Source organism: Chaetodon trifascialis, chromosome 18, assembly GCF_039877785.1.
Source record: "Chaetodon trifascialis isolate fChaTrf1 chromosome 18, fChaTrf1.hap1, whole genome shotgun sequence".
Classification (NCBI taxonomy): Eukaryota; Metazoa; Chordata; class Actinopteri; order Chaetodontiformes; family Chaetodontidae; genus Chaetodon; species Chaetodon trifascialis.
In genome coordinates, this window is record NC_092073.1 from 531098 (window position 1) to 557251 (window position 26154).

The following is a 26154-nucleotide window of genomic DNA, read 5'->3' on the forward strand; positions in this document are numbered from 1 at the left end:
AATCACAGCACACACATGCTACAGGAAGGAGTGGCGTGTACACACGCCATGCTTTATGTGAAATTATTTTTTCCGCGTTTGACCCATCCTTGGTCCGTCGTTCCTCCGCGGCAGACCAGGAGCGGTGGGCTGCCAGCTGCCAGCCGATGCCGGTGCCCACGCCCGGGGACATGTCCTTCTTCGTCACTGTTGTTCAAGCGTTGATCTTCTTGCATGTTTTTAGTGGGGGTTATTTAAGGAGGAAACCCCGGGTGAACACGGGGAGAACATGCAAACTCCACACAGAAAGGCCCCCTTTTTCCTCGAGCAGCAGGCACTGAAGACATGATGGAGGACACGCCACCAGCGCCCACAGCGGGATTCGAACCGGGGACCTTCTAGCTGTGAGGTGACAGTGTTACCACTTGTGCCACCGTGCTACCCATTCTACCCATTCATTAAGCCATTACTACATTTACTAGGAAATATGTTTACTTGATGTTAACACAATTGTCTTCACATGACAAATAAGTATTATGGGTTAGAGTTTGGGTTATAGAGAGCCCCTTTTGGACAGACAGTACTAAAAGGTGTCATAGGCTAGTAGCTGTGCACTGCTGTTTTACAGAGGTGGGGCAGTTAACCAGACATACATTTGCTAAACCAACCAGTTTGTCTTCATCCTTGAAGTCCTTTCTTGTTAAAAAGGAAAATTGCTATTTGCGAGCACTTCAATACAGCATAAATCTCACCCTCTTGCTGTGTCACTTCACCGAATAAGCTCTTTTCGCCAAGCCATAATGAGCTCTTTATTGGCCCCTGAGGCAGGAGGGAAGACATCTGGTGGGAACCACAGCTGTAGTGGGCATGTTACTCCTAACAGTTGAGCCCCTCCCACACTCAAACTTTGACAAGTGACATAAAGGTGCCCATAGGGGACTATAACAAATCTAAACACAAACTTGAAAATAAAAATGCAATTCCACAAAAGCATTATAATTTTCTATTCATGCATTTGCATAAAAATGCCATAATGTAATGTGAATTTCCATATGCTCATATGGCTGATTGATGACCGTATAAAAATGAAAATGGAGAAGCTGATTATCATTTCATTTTCAGTGACTTAACATGCTCTAAAGTGGACAATATCAAAGTGCAATAAGGGAAACAGCATCCTCAGGCTACTGCATTTACATTTACATTTATACCATGCTCTGAAATAAACAGAATTCAAATGAAAATATAAACTGTCAGTCCTCTCATCAAGGCAGGTCGTCAGGTAGCATGTCACTTCCTCTGTGCTGTGTTTCTCTGTGTAAACTTGGCTCTCTTAGATCCTACGTGTTTGATGCGGTAGCCTATGCCATTGACACACACACACACACACACACACACACACACACACACACACACACACACACACACACACACACATATATATATATTTCACGATGCTTTCGAGATTTACCATGGATAAATGTCAACAACGAATCAATTTCACCTGCATCCAACAGTGAACAGGGGAACTGTCATGGTTTGTGGCTATGCAAAAAAACAAAAAAACCCAATGATGTAGACTTAACAAAAGGCAGGGTGGAAGCCATCCATCCATCCATTATCTATAACGCCTATCCCTTTCGGGGTTGCGGGGGGCTGGAGCCTATCCCAGCTACAATGGGCGAGAGGCGGGGTACACCCTGAACCGGTCGCCAGCCGATTACAGGGCCACATGTAAGGACAAACAAACATTCACACTCACGAACAATTTAGAGTCATCAATTAACCTAATGAGCATGTTTTTGGTCTGTGGGAGGAAGCCGGAGTACCCAGAGAGAACCCACGCATGCACGGGAAGAACATACAAACTTCACACAGAAAGGCCCCGCCTGACCCGGGGATTGAACCGGCAACCTTCTTGCTGTGAGGCACGCGCACTACCTGCTGCGCCACTGTACAGCCCAGGGTGGAAGCCATTCAAAAGATTTATTTTTACAAAAATAAGGCAAACCAAAATCCAACTGAGTTCATCCATCCATCCATCCATTATCTATACCGCCTATCCCTTTCGGGGTTGCGGGGGGCTGGAGCCTGTCCCAGCTACAATGGGCGAGAGGCGGGGTACACCCTGAACCGGTCGCCAGCCGATTGCAGGGCAACATGCAAAGACAAACAACCATTCACACTCACACTCACACCTACGGACAATTTAGAGTCATCAATTAACCTAATGAGCATGTTTTTGGTCTGTGGGAGGAAGCCGGAGTACCCAGAGAGAACCCACGCATGCACGGGAAGAACATACAAACTTCACACAGAAAGGCCCCGCCTGACCCGGGGATTGAACCGGCAACCTTCTTGCTGTGAGGCACGCGCACTACCTGCTGCGCCACTGTACAGCCCAGGGTGGAAGCCATTCAAAAGATTTATTTTTACAAAAATAAGGCAAACCAAAATCCAACTGAGTTCAAAAGAGTTCAAATATCCCAAAACAAGAAAGTAGCTCCAGGGAAATACAACAATTATATAAGAAACAGGGCAACCAGGGACTAGACATACACAAGAATCACAGGGTCACACAAAAGGGTGTTTTTTTCTCAGTATCAAAGGCAGACCAAGACACAGGTCTAGTGTGTGTAAGACATGCTGTATGTAAGTTATGCTACAGGTCCATGATGAAGTCAGACAAGCTCCATAGTCTCAGAGTAGGATGATGATAGGAGCTTTCTGATATGCTACTGTATTTGTTTCTGTTTGGATATCTATGTTCCTTGGGATTTGGGTGATTTTATATATGTTAGAGCCATTAATAAAACATAAACTTTAATATAACTGAAAGAGGACAAGGTACCTAGTCCCCAGCCTATCCACTGCCTTGTTTTGTTTTGTTTTTGTATGCAGAGTTCACTGTTGTGTGTTTTGTCCCTTTTCTGCGTATGAGTTCTTGTTCTTCATTAGTATGAAAGTAAATGAATTGATATCAGTCTGTAGAAGAAGTTGTAAGTGTAATTTCAATACTGTGATAAAAACATGTCTAGGACCTTCCTATTTGACCCTTAAAATAGCACAATGTTATCAAACCAAAATTTGACTTCAAAGAGAATTCATATAATACAGAGGAAGACCTGAAGACCTTCTTTGGTGACTGACCGATGACATTTTTGGTTAAATTTTGTACACTTCAGAGCATGATGTAAATGTACATGCAGTTTTTGAAAATGAAAGGTTTCATGCTATTTAATTTTAATTTTTAAGTTGTTATAAAATTGCTTTTTCATTTTCTTCACTTTATAGTTTGCTGACATGTAAATGTAAATGCAAATCGATTATTGCCCACTTTAGACCAGGTTAAGTCTTTAAAAATGAAAGCTAGAAAAATGCCTATTCATTTTGATTTTGTCTACTTTAGAGTGTGATGACATGTAAATGTAAACGTAATAGGCTGGAAATGCTGTATCCCTTTTTACTTTTGAATACTGTCCACTTGGGAGCAGGTTAAGTCCTTGAAAATAAATGTCAAACAGCTTTCCATTTTCATTTTAAATTTGATTACTACATCTTCCTTTTAATTTTTACCCATGTTACCGTGGTAACGGGGAGAGCGTAGACTCACATAACACTATGCCTGTGAAAGTAGTGGGGGTAGTAAACAGACCGAGTTCTTCGGTAGTTCAACCGTTCATGTTCGAACCTGCATCGGATCCTGAAGGAGGGGAGGCTCCTACAGAACCTCAGAGAATTCAGCAGGATGCTTCTGAAAGGTTAGTCTAAATACGTCTTTCTATTTTTTTTTCTCTTCAGTATGAGCACCGCCTGTACAGGAGGCAGTGCGAGAGGCCCACAGTTCAGGCGGTCAATGCTCACGCTAGGAAGCACCAATCCTAACTTGTAGCATACCAGAATGACGGGGAGAATCTCAGCTAAAAGCCTCTACCAAGCATTGGTACCCAAACGAAACATAATTCATACCCCAAGAAATTATATGGGCATATGACGAAAACACAGAAATAGCGTATGTCCACTTTAGCGCGTCTGCTGATTTCACCACGTCACGCAAACCACACAAGCCTGGTATCATATGAAAGCAGAGAGTCCAAAGGTCCTGGTCGTTTAAATAAAGGGGAGGGGTTTTCTAGCAATCACTGAGACATTGACCGGTCTAACTGCGCTCCATCTAGTTTCAGCGCTCCATCTCATTTACGCATGAATGGGGAGAGCACACAGACGACACCGCTGACCCATTCACCTCAGGCTGAGAAAAAGTAGCTGGCTGGTAGGGCTGGGCGTATCGATCTAAATATAGATAGTATTGATACCAAGGTGCTTATCAGTATCGGATCGATACTAGCGTGATGAGATCGATACTTTTGTTGCAGTTTCCCGTCTATACGTCTGGCAAATTGCTCGGATTTCCTCAGAGTTCATGCCAGCGAGCAGCTTCTCTTCAAGTCTGTCTGTGCCATGTGCAAACAACTTTGACCTCCCCCCTCTGCCGGGGAGCAGAGAGTCAGAGCACTGAAAGCAGCCCGTGATCGCGGAGAGAAAGAGAAGCGCTGTGTAGACTCTTTTCACTGCAGCCGATAGGGTAACTGCCACATGTGATGTGTGCAAGAAAGTAATTCGCCACTGTGGTAATACCACAAACTTGCACAAACACATTAAAGCAGCTCACCCTCGGGAGAACTGCGAGCTACAAAAAAGTTAAGGAAGGAGGAGGAGGAGGAGGGGGGAGATCCCCAAACACACACAAGACCCCGGCACAGAGACAGAGGTCTCTGGCAGAGGCTTTTCAGCCAAAAAATCAGGAGAATCCAGGTAATCTCCAGCATTATGTAATGTTTTTCACAGTGTAATTGGTGATCAGAGAGGCCATTTCAGCAGACTGATTAAACTATTGTCATATGTTCAGCCAGTTGAAAAAAAATGTTTTACTGGAACTCAAAAATATACTTATATAAAAAACCCTGTTTATTTGCCAAAAATCTTTGTCCTGTGTTTTATCATAGTCATAATCAACCAACTAAAGGCAAAATCACAACATTGTTCAATCACCATGACATTTCAAGTAAAAAGTATTGGTATCAGCGATACTAGCCCTGTATTTACTTAGTATTGGATCATACCAAAATTCCCAGTTTCACCCACCCCTACTAGCTAGAGCACACACATTCAAATGTAAAAAAGGGGTGCTGTTATTGGTTGAAAATGCTGGTATGCAACGTTTATTTCTTTAGCTTTATACATGCATGAATTGTCTTTTTTTATTTGATTTTATTAGTGCAAATGTGGAAATTGTGCAACAATGCAGTCAGAGCCTGAGAACATATGCTGCCAGGAGGTGCCACAGGTCACAGTATATTGACCTGCACTTACAGTATGATCGTAGTGTATGATTGCAGATAACATGCCGCTGCAGATACTGACCTTATGTTATGCATAACAGGTTACAAGATGGCTGCAGCAGCTGGTTGAAAGGCCTCCATGCATGATCGACCATCCAGGTTTAGAACCTGTTTGCCTAAATGTGCATACAACACTTATGGCGCATTTCCATTACACAATTCCAGCTCTACTCGACTCGGTTCTACTCTACTTGGTTTGGTTGAGTTTCTATTACAATTGAGTACCTCATAGTACCTCCTCAAACAGAGCCGACAAACAATGGAGGACATCGAGGCTTTTTGTCACACACAAAGCCACAGCCATTTCCCTTGAGTGAGAATAAAGAATAAAGTCAGTGGTTGCTGTTGCCCAGCGTTACAATGGAGGGGGTGGGATAGTTTTTCCGGTGTTGGACGTCGCAGACCAGTGACGACACTCTCCGGCCAATCAGTGTCTGACAGGCTGTTGACGTCACACATATAGTATCGCTTCTACTCGCTTGGAACCTTGCCAGGTACTATCCCTAATGGAAACACAAAACAACCGGGTAGAGTCGAGTCGAGTCGAGTTGAGCCGCGCTAGTGGAAATGTGGCATTACAGGGTTGACTACAGTCCTTTACAACTATGGGGGACAGAGCAGTGAGTTTCATCTATAATAACCAACTTCATTGTTCATACGCCATAATAAACTAAATAAAGTCAGTCATATTTTTTCTTGAACATATAGCCAAGTTTTTCCTTAGCAAATACTGTATATTACACATTTATTCACATGAAGCATTTTACAGATATACAATAAATATTTATTGACCGCAGTCATGAATAGTTGTACATGGAAATACAGTACACGTGAAGGATTCACTGAATCCATATTAGAAAAATGTGAATACAGATGTTAACATTATAGAACCTGTTGACTAACATAATGTTCAATCTTCTCAGTTGTTACAGGTATCTAGCCTATAGGAGCTGGTGCTGCCTTGGGCAGAAGATTTGTGTAGTCATCAGATACACTGGGAGTTTCCTGATGCCCAGGGAACATACGCCCCCCCAACTGAATCTTGACTCGTAGCTGGCAATGGCCTCCTCCTTGTCTGGATGCTCATAGTGTGAAGACACGTCCAGCAGAATGTTTATCTTCAGAATCGCAGCTCTGTACTATGATGGGTCGACAAAGATCTTCTCCATGATCATGTCCATCAAATCATCAATATACCCTGCGCAATACACAGACACACAGAAAAACGTGAATCATTAATATCATTTGCTAGATTATTCAACAACTGTTAATATAGTGACATTTTGCACTTTGAATTCTGTAGTTTCTCAGGTATTTAAGTGTGTGTGTGTGTTTTTTTTTGTTTATTTATTGTGTTGAAAGTACCGAGTTGTGGTAGTTTGTGACATATACAATATAAATGTTTGTTTTTTGGGTGAAAAAAAAAAAGAAGTTAACACTTACGAATGAGTCTTCACTGGTTTGGCTCTGCACTCTCCCTCCATGAACTGTGGAACAAAAGTATATTTTTAGGATAACAGGGCATACTAACAGGGAGTAAAACATGACAGCACTGTTACAGTGTAAACTCAAGCACTAAAGGCTGCAGTAGCTCACTGCAACAATTGAGCAACAGCAGGTAACTGTAATGATGCACTGGCCTATATAAAAAGAGAGAAGTGACATCAACTTTATCTTACATGTATAGCTATGCCAACAGCTGCATGCAGCGTAAAAAAGGATCACTCAAAAATAAAGTCCAGAGTAAAAACGCTTGGAGTGTAAATTGTGCTGGGATGTAGCAGTCTCAACCATACACTCGTTTTGCCCTGGGCTTTCCTAACATACTCCAGTTAAGAAAACATTTCCAAATGCATTATTTTCTCAAATTCATGAAGCTTAGACCCTGCCCTGACCCTGAGTGTCTATGTATGTATAGCTTGTGTTATGTGGCAAACACTTCTTGCTTAGTTCGTGTAAAACTGCAAAATGAACACAGCTTAATATTTGTGAATGCTGGCATCTCCCTGGAACATGTATTAAATCATTTGCTAATCCGGTAATAAGGTATCCCGTGGTATCTAAAAATAGCAGCGGTATCATTTTCATTACCGTCATTAAAAAAATGCTGCGCATATAGGTCCATAGGGGTCTAACATAATTGTAGCATCGTCATAAGAAAATTAAGTCCACTCTGTTCAATGGATCTGGTTGAATTTTTACTCGAGGAAAAGGTGACTGTGCAAAAGTACGTGTTAAGAATGAACCCGAGCAGTCCTACAGATGTTTTAACACAGGTATGTCCAGGCGCTCATTTAGGCGCATCTGAGCAGAGTACCGTTATCTCGTACAAGCATACGGAGAAACTCCTCTGTTGAAAACAATTTTTCAGCCTTTTTCTGTTTGCTAGTGTTCTTAGCGCTCATAAAAGGACTAAATGCAAATAAAACAGTAAAATAAAACTTCGGGCTGCTCAGCAGAGTCCTCTGTGAGCGCCCTGCCCCTTCATGAGACGGAGCGGTGAAACTAACTGCGTGGTTACGCTGGTCAATAGCTCAGCGACCCGCCCACATTCACCATAAAAACACCAATGACGATCCAGAAGGAAGTAACCTCAGAGATAGGTTATTGCATGAAGAGTGCTCCCTCCACTCTAGATACCACCTCCTCTTTATGTAAACAAGCAGGACCTTCGTGATTGATCTCAAACTAATACAGAGTCATAGGAGGAGACATTAGCTGCGTTTTTTCGGGCTGGAATATAACTTTTGACCACAAAATAGCAAGGATAAAACATACTTTAAGATTTAGCGAAGTTTTTTTTGTTACTCTTTGGCTGTTAGCTCGCTGAGTTTTCATCGCACAGTGAGGAGGCAGATATCTTCGTGATCATCAGACTCTTTTCATATGATACCGGGCTTTTGAGGTTTGCGTGAAGTGGTGAAATCAGCAGATGCCATACCTTTGACGTGCGCTATTTTCGTGTTTTCGTTACATGCGCACATAATTTCGTGGGGTATGAATTACGTTTCGTTTGGGTGGCAATGCTTGGTAGAGGATTTTAACTGAGTTTCTCTCTGTCATTCTGGTGTGCTACAAGTTAGGACTGGTGCTTCTTCGCGTGAGCATTGACCATCTGATCTGCGCGCATGTCACGCTGCCCTGCAAAGCGATTTTTAATTAGGGAAAAAGTGGGGAAAGTTTGATGGTATCAAAATTTGGATACCACCCAACTCTATCATTTGCAAGATCAGAATTGTGATGTGATGTACCAAAAGCTACGGTAGCAGTGACCTAACGTTTGATGGCTGAAGTCATAGTCTCGAAGCTAGCGGTTAGCCTTACATCGTTCTCAATGGCAAAACACACACGCTACAACACGCAAGAGTTCGCGCTAATCTACAAAAGAAACACACAGCTAATTATTTGTATACTTACATGTTCCTCCTCTGCACGTATTCCACGCAAAGCTGGAAGTGCGCCCTCCTTCAGAGAAAGTCTCCCGGCTAATCCTGCCTCGTACTGACCGAGGTTGGAGAAACAGTCAGCCTCAAAGTGGTTAGCACACACCAACAGGTTTTTGCCAACTGTAGTGGGGACGTTGCCTTCAAAAATTCACTTCACGCCTCTCTTCTGTCCTCTTCGGCTGGGAGTCGATAGAGCGATTTGTGCTCGTTACAGCCAACAACAGAACACTGGGTGTTGGTGGCTCGACATGATGAATCTTGACATGGTGCTTTCCATAGCGAAGTCGCGCATCTGTCAGAAGGTGCCGCTGTATCTGGTGGGTGGAGAGACACTGGGGAGAGGAGTAGGGGTTGATGGCTGGCAACTGGGAGCATGCAAAGGTCGGGGCTTGTTGCGGAATAGTACTCCACGAATTTGATCGGCTCGTTTGGAAGGATGCTTACAGAAATCCGTATCACTCAAAAAAGCACGGACGGTCTTATTTCACACGTTGTATGCGTGTGGTAGCACCAAAGACACAAAGCAACACCCCAAATCCCAGAAAAAGAGGGCTTTTTATGGGACCTTTAAGGCTAACTTCCATACTTTCTTCCTTGTCATCCCCTCTGAAACAAAAGGCCAGCATATTTGAGGTACTTAGTTTATTTGAATGCTTTCATTTTATGCTACTTCAAACATCTACACAACCACATTTCAGAAATACTTCACTTTTCACTCCACTACAAGTTAAGATTTTACACAATAGATATATGGTCAATTTATAAAATATGATACATTGTTTTAGATCACTGTTTTATTGTTGGATAGTTTGAAGTTGAGGTAAGTGGTTAAAGTGACTTCAACCATCTACTGTAAAATGCTGCCACCACAGCTTCACTGAAAGTTTGTTACCCAGCTACATTGTAAAATTAACACTCGAAATTGTTACTCTTAATTAATTTCCAATTAAGCTGAACAAAATATTATGTGTTACATTTATTTTCCTGTTTTTTGTTTGTACTGTTAGACTTGTCAAGTTAATGCTTTCAGAAAGATTTCAGAACCTAGTCATGAGTAATATAAAATATTTTGTAACATAAAATGACGAGTTGACAAAATGTATATTGCGTTATTAACGCGTTAACGCAAATCAATGTTAATGGAATCATTTTTTTATCTGTGTGTATTGTCAGTGTGAACTGAATTATCACTGTAGCACATCCAGTCTGAAATACCACTTGATGGCCAAACACACAGCTAATGTGAATTCTCCACTGCCTCCTTGTCAAAACCAGGCGACAATGGATGGCTTTCGACAGAGGCATATGGATGCTATTATGCTCAAAGGAAACTTAAGAAAGGAAAGTTTAAGCCATGGATTAACTGCACTATAGCCTGAGACCTAGTTTACAAAGATGTGCACTTTATCTTGTAACACCCAGTTTTGATCCCTTAGAAAGGGTTGTTGAAGGGTTTTTTTTTGTAACCTAGTATTTTTTTTTTGTCATCTGTTTATTGACAGTGTTAAATTGTGTGAGATTTTGCTTCAGATGTGAATGACTGCTCAAAGTGAGAATGTTAGTGTGAAATATAACACTACACGTGTAGTGTTAAAAAACATTTGCACAAAGCGATCCACTTTTCCATGTTGATAAGAGTAAATCATAATTAATGGAATTAAGAATAGATAAAAATAGGTGATTGATTTGCGATTAATCGCGTTAACTATGACATTCATGAGTTTAATCGCGATTAAATAGTTTAATCGATTGACAGCACAAAAAATACATGTTGAGTTAGCCTATTATGTGCTATTTTACATGCATGTGAGATGAGTCATATAGGCTTTCCTCTGATTGAAATTCAACCAATGAAAACCATTAAGATTATATGTAACCACCTCAGAGAAGTTGCCCGGATGGCATTCTGCTAGTTTTACTGTACTGACAGTAAATTTCTGGCCTAATGATGATGGACTAAAGAAATCACCTGCTGAGTTTTTACCATCTGGCGCAATGTTGCAATAAGCACTTGCATCAACAACTATTTTTAATGAACAAGCCAAAACATAGGAGATAGGTCCATATCTTACTTCCAGCACATCATAGTTGCAATCTGGGTGGAACTCCACATCAAACTCATGGATAGTGAGGGTCATGCTACTGCCAGCTGATGTGGTGATATACCAGATACACTCTCTGTTCTCTGGATATCTATTGGGGTAGTCTGGGCTGATGAAGGAGCCACTGGGACCAGAGAGCTCCCCACCACAACCTGCAAGGACAAACACCAAGTCAGAGCGGACCAAAGAGTCTGATGCACTGTTTGGGAATATATACAGTGGGAATTTTAACAATACAACTGTATTGTATCTAATAGAGTAGAATAATTGCTTACTTATTAAATGATGATGAAGATGGAAAAAAAAATGAGCAATGAGAAATGAGCAAGTAAAGATCTCTGCATGCGGTTGTCTTATTGTTCTTGCTTGAGCCACAACAACAGAAGACACTTCCGTCTTACCATTTTGGTACCATATCATCTGGAAGCCGGACATGGACACAGAGGAGTCTGCTCTGAACACCATGGTGAGAGCTGAGCTTGTGGTGCTGTTGGCTGGGGGTGGGGTGTATCCACAGAATGTGCCAATCAGAGGAGCTTGCTCATGAGGCCCATCATAGAGCTAAGACAGTAATATTTGGAAATGGTATGAATGGAGAGTATAATACAAAATCACAAAAGTATATTTGTACAGGAAGGAGGTCATCACACAACAAAACACATTGAGTTTAGTATCATCTGCATAGTTATGATAGGAAATATTCTTCTTCTTATTAGGAATAATAAGATGGCGGTACCCTGTTCGGCTGCGGCTTCACAGGCTCGTAACAGTTATGATCAAAATATGCTGCCTAGCATGGCAAAATCAGTCAGAAAACTGAACAAAATAATATATAATCGCCAACTCTTGTTGGAATTATGATCATGCAGTGACTTCAACTGTGTAGATACAACCACTCTGGAGTATTTACATAGCCTCGCAATGCTTCGCCAGCAAGACCCAGGGGCCTACGGTGCAGCGGACTCGCCTGGCAGCTTAGGCTGACGAGATCCAAGTGGAGGCAGTGTGACCCGAGGCAGAAGCGTGGCTGCCGAGGTGGGTATCTACACCAACAACAACAACAACTGGTGTAATAATGCTAAGTATGTCTCAAGCTATTGCTCACCAGACATTGAGCTTTTGACTGTACTCTGCAGACCATTTTATCTGCCCAGGGAATTTACTGTAGTTTCCATCACTGCTGTGTATGTGCCCCCCAGCACTAACACTAAGGCTATGTGTGTTCTCTACCGGACTGTCAGTGAACTGCAATCTACTCACACTGAGGGCTTCTTCATTGTTGCTGGGGATTTTAACCAGGCCAACATGAAGACTGTTCTCCCACATTTCCACCAGCATGTGGATTTTACAGCCAGAGGAGTGAACATGGTAGACAAGGCCTACACAAACATCCAAATGCATTCAGAGCAGCCTCCCGCCCCCACCTTGGCTTGTCCGTTATGCTGATTCCTGCATACAAGCCCCTGCTGATCAGAGAAAAACCTTCAGTGAGGCAGGTGAGGGTGTGGTCTGAGGGGGCTATGGAGGCACTGCAGGACTGTTTTAGGACACGTTTAAGGAAGCTGCCTCCTACAATGATCACACAAATATTGATGAGTATGCCATATCTGTATCAGCCTACATCAGCAAATGTGTGGATGATGTCAGCACCATTAAAAACATCTTCACCTGGGCCAACCAAAAACCCTGGATGACTGTAGAGGTACAAAAGATGCTAAAGGCACGGAACTCAGCCTTCAAGTCTGGAGACGCGGAGGCACTGAGAACAGTGAAAGCCAACTTCAACCGTGCCATCAGACTAGCAAAGCGTGCCCACAGCCAAAAAATCCAGGATTTTTTCCATGACCCCATCAACACCAGGGATATGTGGCAAGGCATACGGGCTATCACAAACTACAAGATAGCCCCTCCTGCATGTGATGATGATGCAGACTTCCTCAACGATCTCAACATCTTCTTTGGGAGGTTCGATGCACTAAACAGCACTCCTGTAGTGAAAGCTGTTCCCTGGCAGGATGAAGAGGCACTTTGTCTCAGCACAGCTGATGTGCGGAGGTTTCTGAGGAGAGTCAACTCACGGAAGGCCCCAGGCCCTGACAATATACCTGGACAGGTGCTCAGAGAATGTGCAGATCAGCTGGCTCACGTTCTAAGAGACATCTTTAACACCTCATTGTATCAAGCCAAAGTCTCATCACGCTTCAAGTCTGCCACCATCATCCCAGTACCATAGGAGCCTCGACCACATCACTCAGTGACTGTTTTGTACGCATGACTGAATGGAGTGTAAACATGGTCTAGCGTGTTATCCCGTGAGTAGGAAACACCACATGTTGGTGATATTTCAGCAGAACTCTCCTCAGGTTGGCTTTGTTGAAGTCACCAGCCATGATGAAAGCAGCCTGTGGGTGTAAAGTTTCAAACTGGATGATAACTCTGTACAGGTCCTCCAGTGCCCGTGTGGTGTCCTGCTTGTGGGGGATATAAACGGCGGTGAAAACCACAGCTGTAAACTCCCTGGGCAAATAAAAAGGTCTGCATGAGATCATTAGGTGCTCGAGATCAGGGGAGCATTCCGACGATAAAGTTTTTGTGTCCACACACCACCGATTGTTCACCATAATGCAGACACCACCCCCCCTTTTTTTCCCAGACTCCACTGTTTGGTCCTGGTGATGAATGGAGAGGCCCCCTGCTGTGATTGCAGGGTTCGGGACTGAGGGATCGAGCCACATTTCCATGAAAATAAATGCTCTTCTTAATGTTCAGGGTAGCACGGTGGCACAAGTGGTAACACCATGTCTCAGTGCCTGCTGCTCGAGGAAAAAGGGGCCTTTCTGTGTGGAGTTTGCATGTTCTCCCTGTGTTGACCCGGGGTTTCCTCCGTAATAACCCCCACTAAAAACATGCAAGAAGATCACCACCTGACCAATGGTGACGAGAAAGGGATGGGTCCCCGGGCGCGGGGACCGGCATCGGCTGGCAGCTGGCAGCCCACCGCTCCTGGTCTGCCGCGGAGGATCGACAGACCGAGGATGGGTCAAATGCGGAAAAATAATTTCACGGAAGCATGGCGTGTGTGCATACAGTGTGCAACTAACTATGTGTGATAAATGAAAGTACATTTCTTCTTCTTCTTCTTCTTAATGTCCCGTTGGAAAGCCAGTCTAGTCCTTAGTTCATCCAGTCTGTTATGAAGGGATTGAACATTTGCTAGAAGGATGCTAGGAAGTGGAGGGCAGTGTTGTCTGCTCCTGAGCCTGATCAGGACACTGGCTCTCTTCCCTCTTCTCCCGCGGCGTTTCCTCCCATGTTGGACAGGTAAATTAAGTCCGGTCAGAGAAAAGCCTGGTACAGTAGAATCCGGGTTTGGTCTAAGATCCAGAAGGGTTTGCTTATCGTACTGGATAAGCGCATCAGATGTTGCAAAAAAAGTTGAAAACAACATCAAAAACACAAGAAAAGCATAAAGTTGAGGAGGACACCAAGGGATGGCAGCCATTTTCACTGGCGCCATCTTTCACACACACACACACACACACACACGCACGCGCGCACACACACACACACACACACACACACACACACACACACACACACACATATACTTTTTAAATATTTCAACCCTGTGCTGAGCCTGTTGCAATCGAAATTTCGTTAGGGCTACACTTGCTTTCCACTGAATGACAATAAAGTCTAAAGTCTAAATAATATCACCAAACACAAGCTTGTCAAGATGAAATAAAACCACCAAGAACTGAGCACTGAATGATGTCTTGTATTTTTTAGAGCTGAAATTGCAATATAGTAATAAAGACAAAGAAGTCCCTGCCAAGCTAACCAGTTTTAGTAGTTCAACCCAATTTTCCATTCTCTCAAGCAATATTTTGTGATCCACTGTATCAAATGTAGCACAGAGAAGGAGGAGCAAAGTCTTGCCTTCAGCTATGCTTGCAGAGAGATAGTTTGAAACTTTGACACAAACTTTTTGAGAACTGTGATCCCAAAGGAAACTAGGCTGGAAGGTGGCATAAAGTCCACATGATTAGTGAGTTGATTGCAAACTATTTTTTCAAGGATCTTGACGAAAGGGAGATTTGAGATTGCTCTGTGGTTACTATTAAGAGAACTATCCATTTTTAACATAGATTTGAACAAGATGGCACTGCACAAGGGTCAGTCTGTTGCAGCAGCCCTCATTCACTGCTGAGCTTCTCCTGTAGTTTCCTTAACTTTTACCAACAGACTCTTATCTGTGTGTCTGAACCCCTTGCAAGGCCATAATAAAACTTTCATGAGCAAGCTTGCTTTTTTGATTCAGATTTCCACCATCATCCATATTCCTATTAATATATAGCATCAACCCAGTATCACAGGAGAAGTAATGCTTCTTCTGTTGCGTGATGACCAAGGGAAGAGGTCGCTGTGGAGGGAGGAGAGGACAAGCAATGCTGCTTCTAATGTGGACGGCTTTTGGGCATTCTTGGGTGTATACGATCCCAAGGAGCAGCTTGGGCAGCTGATGTGTCTCTTTCTCTCCTCTGGATCTACCTGGAATTCTTGGGTATTATTATGCATCTTGGATAACATGGCAACTTTGGTTTGAGACAGCTGTCTGTCAACAGGTGACAGAGTGATAACGTCTTCACAGTGCACCCACATGGTTCTGCTTTGACAGAATTTGTCACACTGCTGGATTTTCTCACTTTGATGTAATTAAAAATTAAGGCATTGATCAGATTAGATCAGAATCCTTGAAAATGGCTACCCCTTTCAAGTTAGCTGGATATTGTTTTGTAACACAACAACAACTTCACTCGACTCCTGCCTTCTTCTGTGGGAGAGACGTGCTGAGGTAAGCGTATCGTCTCACTTCCTGTTTCTGGTTGCTGCGTTAGGAGTAGCGTGCGTCTGTTGCTCTTGTTCCTCTGAGTGTAATTTGCTCTGTGTTTTGTTACAGCGGCCTTTTATCCGCGCTCTAAAGTAACATTAGTTCTGCTCAAGCACCCATAAGTCTGTTTATTTAGCGACCATTAATTTTATTTGTCGCTTGTCTGTTCTGCTAGCTACATCAGCTTAGCCTAGCAGCTAGCGATGGCTTCTCTCTGTCCCTCTCCAGCTCTCTTCTGCTTGGTGTGTCACATGTTTAGCTACTCCTCTGCCTTCTTTAGTGATACTGGTACATGTAATAAATGTAGTTTATTTGGTGAGTTGGAGGCGAGGCTTAGTGAATTGGAAGCTCGGCTCCGCACCATGGAAACCAAACCATTAGCTGTAGTTAGCCAGGCCCCTGTAGCCGGTGCGGACCAACCAAGTGCAGCTCTGGCTAGCTGTCCCTCGATAGCTCCCGAGCAGCCAGGAAATCAGGGAGGCTGGGTGACTGTTCGAAGGAAGCATAGTCCCAAGCTGAAGCCCACAGGTCACCACCAACCGCTTCATGTTTCTAACAGGTTCTCCCCACTCTGCGACACACCCGCTGAGAAACCAACTCTGATTATTGGCAGCTCCATTTTGAGAAACGTGAAGTTAGCGACACCAGCGACCATAGTCAAATGCCTGCCGGGGCCAGAGCGGGCGACGTCAAATCAAATTTGAAGCTGCTGGCTAAGCGTAAATACAGTAAGATTGTTATTCACGTCGGCGGTAATGACACCCGGTTACGCCAATCGGAGGTCACTAAAATTAATGTGGAATCGGTGTGTACATATGCAAAAACGATGTCGGACTACGTAGTTTTCTCTGGACCCCTGCCAAATATGACCAGTGAGGATATGTTTAGCCACATGTCATCGTTCAATCACTGGCTGTCGAGGTAGTGTCCAGCAAACTGTGTGGGCTTCATTGATAACTGGCAGACTTTCTGGGGAAGAGCTGGTCTGATTAGGAGAGACGGCATCCATCCCACTTTGGAGGGAGCAGCTCTCATCTCTAGAAATCTGACCGATTTTATTTATGAACCTAACCCCTGACAACACAGAGTTGAGACCAGGAGGCAGAGCTGCAGTCCTACACGCTTCTCTGCGCCTCCATTAGAGCAGTTACCCACCCAGCACTCCATAGAGACTGTGTCTGCCCCCCGACCACATAAACTAAGTAAACCAAAAGTACAGAGAAGAGGAGTTAAACATAAAAATCTAATTAAAATTAAAACAACCACTGCAATAGTACAACAAGATAGGAGAATTAAATGTGGACTCCTTAACATCAGATCTCTGTCCTCTAAAGCTGTTTTAGTATATGAGTTAATATCAGACCATAATATTGATTTATTTTGTCTGACTGAAACCTGGCTGTGTCCTGAAGTATGTGAGCCTAAATGAAGCTACTCCTCCAAGCCTGGAGCCTATCCCAGCTGTCAGCGGGCGAGAGGCGGGGTACACCCTGGACCGGTCACCAGTCGATCGCAGTGCAACATACAGAGACAAACAACCATTCACACTCACACCTAGGGCTAATTTTAGGCAACCCAATTAACCTAATGAGCATGTTTTTGGTCTGTGGGAGGGAGCCGGAGTACCCGGAGAGAACCCACGCATGCACGGGAAGAACATGCAAACTTCACACAGAAAGGCCCCGCCCGGGGATTGAACCGATAACCTTCTTGCTGTGAGGCATGCGCACTACCTGCTGCACCACCGTGCTGCCCATGTCCTTAAAGCAGATATAGTAATTATTGTAGGTGACTTTAATGTACATATCGACATTGATGACAGCCTTAGCACTGCGTTTATCTCAGTATTAGACTCAATTGGCTTCCATCAGAATGTACATGAAATGACTCACTGTTTTAACCACACCCTCGACCTTGTTCTGACATATGGCATTGAAATTGAAGACTTAATAGTCTCCTCACAGAATCCTCTTTTATCGGACCATCATTTAATAACTTTTGAATTCATATTACCAGACCACCAGCCAGTAGGCAAAAATTCTTATACCAGACTCCCGTCTGATAGCGCTGTAGCTAAATTTAAGGATATGATCCCATCAGCATTTAATTCAATGCCATGTCTCAATACAACAGAGGATTCCTATGCTAACCTTAGTCCCTCCCAGATTGACTACCTGGTTGATAGTGCTACAGGTTCATTGCATATGACTCTTGACTCTGTTGCTCCCCTAAAAAAGAAGATAATTAAATAGAGGAGGTTAGCTCCATGGTATACCCCTCAAACCCGCAAAGTAAAGCAAACTTCATGGAAAATAGAAAGGAAATGGCGTTCTACCAATTTGGAAGAATATCGGTTCACCTGGCAAGACAGTCTTAAAATATACAGGAAAGCCCTCCGCAGTGCCAGGGCAGCCTATTACTCTGCACTAATAGGGGAAAATAAGAACAATCCCAGGTTTCTCTTCAGCACTGTAGCCAGGCTGACAGAGAGCCATAATGTTTTGTCAATAGGCTATGTACCACAGTCCTTTAAAGTAGATGTGATTAAACCGCTCCTTAAAAAGCCTACTTTTGATCCAGGGGTTTTAACCAACTATAGACCGATATCCAACCTTCCCTTTCTCTCAAAAACTCTTGAGAAAAGCAGTTGCCAATCAGCTGTGCGACTTTCTAAATAATAATAGTTTATTTGAGGATTTCCGGTCAGGATTTAGAGTGCATCATAGCACAGAGACAACACTGGTTAAAGTTACAAATGACCTTCTAATTGCATCTGATAAAGGATTTGTCTCTGTACTAGTCTTATTGAATCTTAGTGCTGCATTTGACACCATTGACCATGGTATCCTATTGCAGAGACTGGAACACTTCATTGGCATCAAGGGAACTGCACTAAGCTGGTTTAAATCCTACTTGTCAGATCGCTCTCAGTTTGTACGCGTTAATGACGACTCGTCTGTGCTCGCTAAAGTCAGCTATGGAGTTCCGCAGGGTTCTGTGCTTGGACCAATTCTATTCACCTTATAAATGCTTCCTTTAGGTAAGATTATCAGGAAGCACTCAATAAATTTTCATTGCTATGCAGATGATACCCAGCTATATTTATCAATGAAGCCGGAAGAAGCTCCTCTGTCCTTCTGTCCCTCTCCATCTGCACGCTTTCATGTCCTTCCACGGTGTGTTACTAACTTAGCTCCTTCGCCGGAGTCTCTCTGCTTTGTCATCTCGCAGGTTCCACAGTGGCTGAATCTGGATTGTGGACTACAGCTGCGTCTCCTGCCATGGCCCTGCCTGACATCCACTGCAACTGCTACTACTGTTGTTACATCCACTGTCACTGTTACTGTGACTGCATATCTGTCTCTCTGTCTCTGTCTCCCTCTCTCTCTCTCTCTCTCTCTCTCTCTCTGACTGCATTTCTGTCTGACTCTCTCTGTCTGTCTCACTCTCCCTCTCTTGCTCTCCCTCTCTCACCCAACCGGTCGAGGCAGATGGCCGCCCACCCAGAGCCTGGTTCTGCCTGAGGTTTCTGCCTGTTAAAAGGAAGTTTTTCCTCGCCACTGTCGCCAAGTGCTTGCTCATGGGGGAATTGTTGGTTCTCTGTAGATAAAAGAGCTTGGTCTGTACCAGCTCTATATGGAAAGTGTCCTGAGACAACTTCTGTTGTGATTTGGCGCTATACAAATAAAATTGAAATTGAATTGATATCTTCAGCATTCCCAATGTGGCTTGGAATCCTGCTTGGTGAAAGCAAGTTAGTCTGCAGATGAATGGACTAGTAGCCCACTTGTCAGGGACAAAGCTGAAGAGTTTTTAAGTTAATAGAGTGGCTTGTGCTTAATTTCTAGGGATGTCATCACAGTGATGGAAAAAAAGCCAATCTTGAGTGTCATTACAGCTGTAAACATAGTAAACTTTTATCGGGCATATAAATTCAAGTTATTTCTCTGATGCAATGTATTGTGGGGAGTAAGACCCTTTCCAAAAAATAAATCACAGGAATGTTGGATCATGGATCGTGAGACATGTTGGGACAGTCCAAAAGTGTCAACTACGTTATTAAGTTCTTTACCATTACTGTTTCTGTGATTGCCAAGATGTATGTTAAAATCTTCCATGAAATATGCAGTCATATTCATGCTACAGTCGCCAGACTGTAGCAAAGCATGCATCTCTTACAGATGCACAAGGTATCCTTTGGTGTTTGTGCGATGTACAAAGCCTTCCTGCCAGAAAGCCTTTCTAAAATGTCATGGTTACAGCTATGAAATACTCACAGTTTGGCACTTAATGATGTTATGTGATTTAATTTATGGCTGAATGGGCAAAGTGATCAGAGACCCCCAATATTCACAAAAAAGGGGAAAAACAAAGAACAAGATGAAGAAAGAGAAACAGTGACTACTAGCAATTATGAACAGAAATACTTTTGAGCAAAACTATGGCAAAGCTGGAACGACTATGGCAAAGATGGTAACCCATGGATTTGAAAAACATTTGCAGCAGAAAAGAGTTTGGCATGTGGCCAAAGCTGCATAGTGAACAAGTGACAGGTAAAGATTTGAAAGTAATTCAAGGGTAAAGTAGTAAATTCAGAGATTACTGTCCTCACTGAGTAAGAGCCATTTCATCGCAATGTCAGAGGAGTAATGTGTAACTAACAATGAATTATTTTGTCTGAGTAACTTGTATCATGATATACATACATAATGATATCATGATACACAGATATGTGGGTGCCATGCTATTGTTCTGTCTGCACATGATTCCGAATCAACAGAAATCTGAAAAATGTCCAATTGGACTGACAGCCCATTTTTTCCAACAACCCGTTATTCTGAAAACAAATACCCATTGCAACACCAGCCACTATCCGTTTAACCCCAGATACAGTAACTTATTGTACAAATTTTAATGTAACTGTTGGGATAGTGATGAGTTTTAGTTGATATGGTGGAATAATGTGCATATGTGTACCTTGATGTAGTCATAGTCACAACTGCTGGAGGTGGCCTCCAGCTGGAAAGCAGTGAATGTGTAGTTGACTGTGTTTCCACTGCTGGCTTGGATGGTCCAGCTGCACTGGGAGTTGACTGGATAGTTATTGGGAAAGTTAATTGACTCCACCACTCCATTGTGTTGGCCTGAGATGAGCATGCTATGGCATTCTGAAAACAAACAAAATCAAAAACTCTTCCACAATACAACACAATGCAAAACAAATGTATATTTGAATCAAATGTATATCTCACTTTGATTCTGTGGAGTTTAGCCAATATATGCTGGGGCCAAGCAAGCAGTTACATTTACTCCTTTACATGTGCTTAAGTCAATTTAAGTAAAAGTAAACTGTAGTTTTAGAAGTAGTTTCAATGCCTCAATTTTTTTTTTTACACTAAAGCATATTTTCAGATAACATCCAAAGAGATAACAAGAAAGCTGTGCTCTACCGTATATGTTCAAATGAAGTTTTCTCAGTAGATAATTTTGCACTTAGTGTTGAGTGTAATAACTGAAGTTTGTATGTATGTTTCTGTCTATGACTGAACATAGTATTTATTATATTGTGAACATGCATTTGTATTCATTGCATTAGTTAGTATTTGTGTTTATGTCGACCTGCCCAGGGGTTGCAGACAGAAAGTAAAGCACAAGCTAAATCTGGTAAAATACTTCACAATACTTTACAATGTTAAAAACACAGATTAATGTTGTTTGTGCGTAGCCCATGACTTATGCAATAAACTAAACTGCTACAGTTATGGACATACAGTTTTGTAAACACCTCAGCAGGTCTGCTAAAATGTGATTCTGGATTTTTTTTTAAAAAAAACTTACTTTTTGCTTCAGCAACGCAAAAGTTTATATTCCAAAGCTACCAAAACCTAACACAATGTGGCATGTTCAGACTTTTTGCAGTATCTTTGCAGTGTTTTCATACTGGAGATGTATGAAGCAAGGAAGCCTCCAGTGCTGATGCTGCTGTCAGTGCGCAGTTTGATGTAAAGCTGATTGCTGGAAGAGCTGATGGTATTGGGCAGCTGACCGCCACACAACTTGGCCAACTCAGGGGCAGTGCTGCTGTTACCATCATACACCTGAATGCACATGCACACACACACACACACACACACACACACACACACGCATTCTCTCAAAAAACCCAAAATGCAAAACTCTCAGGTGATGCTTGTGGTGCCCAAATAAATGTCTACACTCATATTTAAAAATGATGCAAACCCAGATAATCAATAATAAACCCAAATTTTTTAGTACACAAACTGCTGATCAGTTGAACATTGTCAAACCAAAAGAACATTTTGTCACATCACCCATGCACAGATGCATGTCCATGGACTTCATTGTGGGCATGCACAGGATACAAACAAAATGTGGACCCGTTTGATGGTGCTACAAGAACCAAAAACTCTAGTATTACTACATAGGGTACCTATGTAAAATCCACACTGGAATTTTCTTGATTACAGTGCACTCACTGTTGTATTTAGAGTCACTCTTGTTAGAACAGCATTAAAAAACCTTAAGCTGAAACCTGTATGTTTTTATCACTTTTTATCATCCTGAATCAAGGTTTTAATACTTCCAGTTGTCCCAATAAATGTACTTATACACCTCCACCGTGATGTGTTTTTCAATTTTTTCAATTTAATTCAATAAACTGTTCAGCTTGTAAACTAATCATCTTAAAAGTATTACATAATGCACCCACATGCTGTGGTACAGTACTCACAGCCAGGTAATCATAAGAGCAGGTAGAGCTGGACTCCAGATGGAAATCAGAGAAAGAGAGGAGGAGCTGGTTGCCCTGGCTTGTCCTGATGTTCCAGTAGCACTCAGCGTTTGGGTGGTAGGATAGAGGGTAGTTAGGGGAGGAAAATGTCCCAGATGCAGTTGTTAACATCCCACCACAACCTTGGAGGAAAGAATAAAATCAAATGGGCAGGTGCATTTGAGTGTGTGTGGCCATACATTCCTTAGGTTGTGGGGACATAAACCTGTTTACATGGTCACATTGTGGGGACTCACCTTCCTTGGGATAAGATAAAGCTTTATTGATCCCACGCCAGGGAAATTAAGAAAGGATACAGAATAGAATCAAATCATATATATATATATATATATATATATATATATATATATAGAGAGAGAGAGAGAGAGAGAGAGAGAGAGACAGAGAGAGAGAGAGAGAGATGTGTGTGTGTGTGTGTGTGTGTGTGTGTGTGTGTGAGTGTGTGTGTGTGTGTGTGTGTGTGTGTGTGTGTGTATATATATATGATGCTAGAAGATGATGGACTGAGAGAAGTTATCGTATTGCATTGGGAGATACAGTGCATAAAGACTGGACTCTGCAGTCATTTGCACTAACTGTGAGTAAAACCGAGATGCTGCATTATGCCAAGTCCCCTAAAAATGTAAACAAACTGGTCTGCTTTAGTAATTGTGCAAACAAGGGATAAGCCAACTTGTCTCTTTGGAGTAAAATGTTCTGAACTTTCAGCAGTATCTTTCCTTGTTTTTTTTGATATTTGCATTGGCTCTTGTGCACTTTTTTGAAATTCAACTGACATGAAGATGGGACAGATTTTTGTTGTTAATATCATTTATATTACCCATTGTTCATTTAAGAAATAATTGCCCTTGAAGCTGATATTAAATTTTAGAAGCCTTGAAGGTTTTGATATTCAACCTGCACCTTAACGTATAGGCCTGCATTTTCTTTTATTATTTGTGTTAGTGGATATTACAGTATATTATTGCAACTTTGTTCATTTAATAAGTTTACAACTTCTTTTCTAAATTCTCAAAGTGGTGGACCTGCACTTTAACATATAGGTCGGGTTTTGTTATTATCTCTGTTAGTTAGTGGGTATAAGAAAGATGTTTTTCTTTTTACTAAACTTGGAGAAAAACTGTGTTCACTCAAAGCTGAAAGAAAGTTATTAAAATGGTCTTTGAATTTAAATATACTTTCTGTGTGTTGATTCTACATTAATTCCATGATTTTCCATAAATGACTATCCATTACAAGCTTCAGTCTTAAGTAGAAAAATGCGATTAATCGCAATTAATTACAGAAAATTGAGGTATTAATTAGTTGGGTTTTTTTTTAATCGATTGACAGCCCTACTCAAAACACTTTGTAGAGTGCAATCTCTGATGATGGCCTCATGTCAGTCCTATCAGCAGCCAAGGCGATCGGTCTATTGCAAAGGATACAAGAGATGCTTGCCGCTTCCAACTTACAGCTCTACAAGATAGTGTCAAACCACCCTGACCTCTTGGAGGCCTTCCTGCCCAAAGACTGTGCAAAGGGTCTGCAGAATCTGGTCTTGAATGACAACTCCGCAACCACTGCAGTTTAGGGTTTAGGGCCCGTCTTCACCTTCAAAGTAGCAGTTACAGAGACGCCCTTCACCCGCAGAGGTGTTCCAGCCACAGTGATTAGTCTGTTCAATCCCCTTGGGCTTGTTGCGACGATCATCATTCAAGGAGTGTTCCTGCTGCAAGAACTCACCAGCGGTGAAACGCTCAACTGGCAAAGGCCTCTTCCACGTGAAAAGGAAGCTCAATCAACACTGTTGTCATGTGGTATTATAACAAAGTGGAAGCGATTGGGAACGACAACAACTCAGCCACGAAGTGGTAGGCCACGTAAAATGATGGAGCGGGGTCAGCGGATGTTGAGGTCACCAACTTTCTGCAGGGTCAATCGCTACAGACTTCAAAACTTCATGTGGCTTTCAGATAAGCTCAAGAGCACTGCGTAGAGATCTTCATGGAATGGGTTTCCATGGCCGAGCTGCTGCATCCAGGCCATACATCACCAAGTGCAATGCAAAGCATCAGATGCAGTGGTGTAAAGCACGCCACTACTGTAGTTCTCTGGAGTGACGAATCACGCTTCACCATCTGGCAATCTGATGGGTTTGTTGGTTGCCAGAAGAACAGTACTTGTCTGGCTGCTTTGTGGCAAGTGTAAAGTTTGGTGGAGGGGGGGATTATGGTGTGGGGTTGTTTTTCAGGAGCTGGGCTTGGCCCCTTAGTTCCAGTGAAACGAACTCTGAATGCTTCAGGATACCAAGAGATTTTGGACAATTTCACGTTCCCAACTTTGTGGGAACAGTTTGCGGATGGTCCTTCCTGTTCCAACACAGGGGGGTCTACGATGTCCTCCCAAGCCCATCCAACCTGTGCAGATGGGGCAAAACTGAAACACCTGCATGCCCCCTGTGTTCCTTAATAGGGACACTGGAACACATACTGAGCAGCTGCTCCAAAGCGCTGGTTGAGGGCCGGTATCAATGGAGGCACGACCATGTCCTCAAATCCATTGCTGAAGCAATCAGCAAGGGGATCAAGGGAAGCCTATACACTCAAGCCACAGCCAAGGCCATTTACTTTGTAAAGGAAGGACAAAGGCCGGAGAAAACACCAAAGAACTGTTTTGCTTGTTTGCTCTCTATGACCCAAGACGGGTGATGACCGTTGACCTGGAGAGGCAGCTGAAAATTCCACCATACATCACCCAGTCCAGTTTGAGACCTGACATCATTGTGGTCTCAGAGGCCACAAAACAACTTATCTTGCTGGAGCTAACGGTTCCCTGGGAGGAGAGGATGGAGGAGGCAGACGAAAGAAAGAGGGAGAAGTACCAGGAGCTGGTGGAGGATTGTCAGAGGAATGGGTGGAGGACCGGGTGTATGTCAGTGAAGGTGGGCAGTCAGGGATTTTCTAGTCACTCCCTGAGCAAGGCCTATGGCACACTGGGCATAACAGGTGCCAACCGAGGAAGAGCCATATGCCACAACGTGGAGGCAGCAGAAAAGTTCTCCAGATGGCTCTGGTTGAAGAGGGGTGACCAGTGGGGGCAGTAGTACAGCATTCCACTTGGTCGGGGTCTGATCAGCCTTGGTCGGGTCAACTGCGAGGAGGGTGTCTGTTGTAGGACCCGAAACACCCAGTGACTCCAGGAAATAACACTGATGATGTGTCCAAGGTTGTGCATCAGTAGCAAGGTCCATAAAGACATGGATGAGAGAGCTTGGTGTGACCTCACAAATGCGCTTCTGGAAGAATGGTCAAACATTCCCATACACACTCTCTAAACATTGTGGAAAGCCTGGAAAGAATTGAAGCTGTTATAGCTGCAAAGGGTGGACCGATGTCATAAACCCTATGGATTAAGAATGGGATGTCACTTAAGTTCATATGCGAGTCAAGGCAGGTGAGCCAATACTTTTGGCAATAAGAGAGAGATAAGATAAGATTTTTACTTTATTAATCACTGCACACATATGCTACAGGGAGGAGAC

General features: G+C 42.9%; 1 protein-coding gene across 1 annotated transcript in view; it reads right to left on the reverse strand.

The window, feature by feature from the left end:
- The window catches only part of cubn (cubilin (intrinsic factor-cobalamin receptor)), a 203514-nt gene that overhangs the window by 106613 nt on the left and 70747 nt on the right, over positions 1–26154 (reverse strand). The window contains exons 25-29 of the mRNA XM_070986347.1: positions 22572–22753; positions 21762–21918; positions 20798–20988; positions 11331–11490; positions 10900–11081 (exon numbers count right to left, since the gene is read on the reverse strand). Of these exons, the coding sequence (XP_070842448.1) occupies positions 10900–11081; positions 11331–11490; positions 20798–20988; positions 21762–21918; positions 22572–22753 (872 nt within the window). The remainder of the gene's footprint in view (positions 1–10899; positions 11082–11330; positions 11491–20797; positions 20989–21761; positions 21919–22571; positions 22754–26154) is intronic.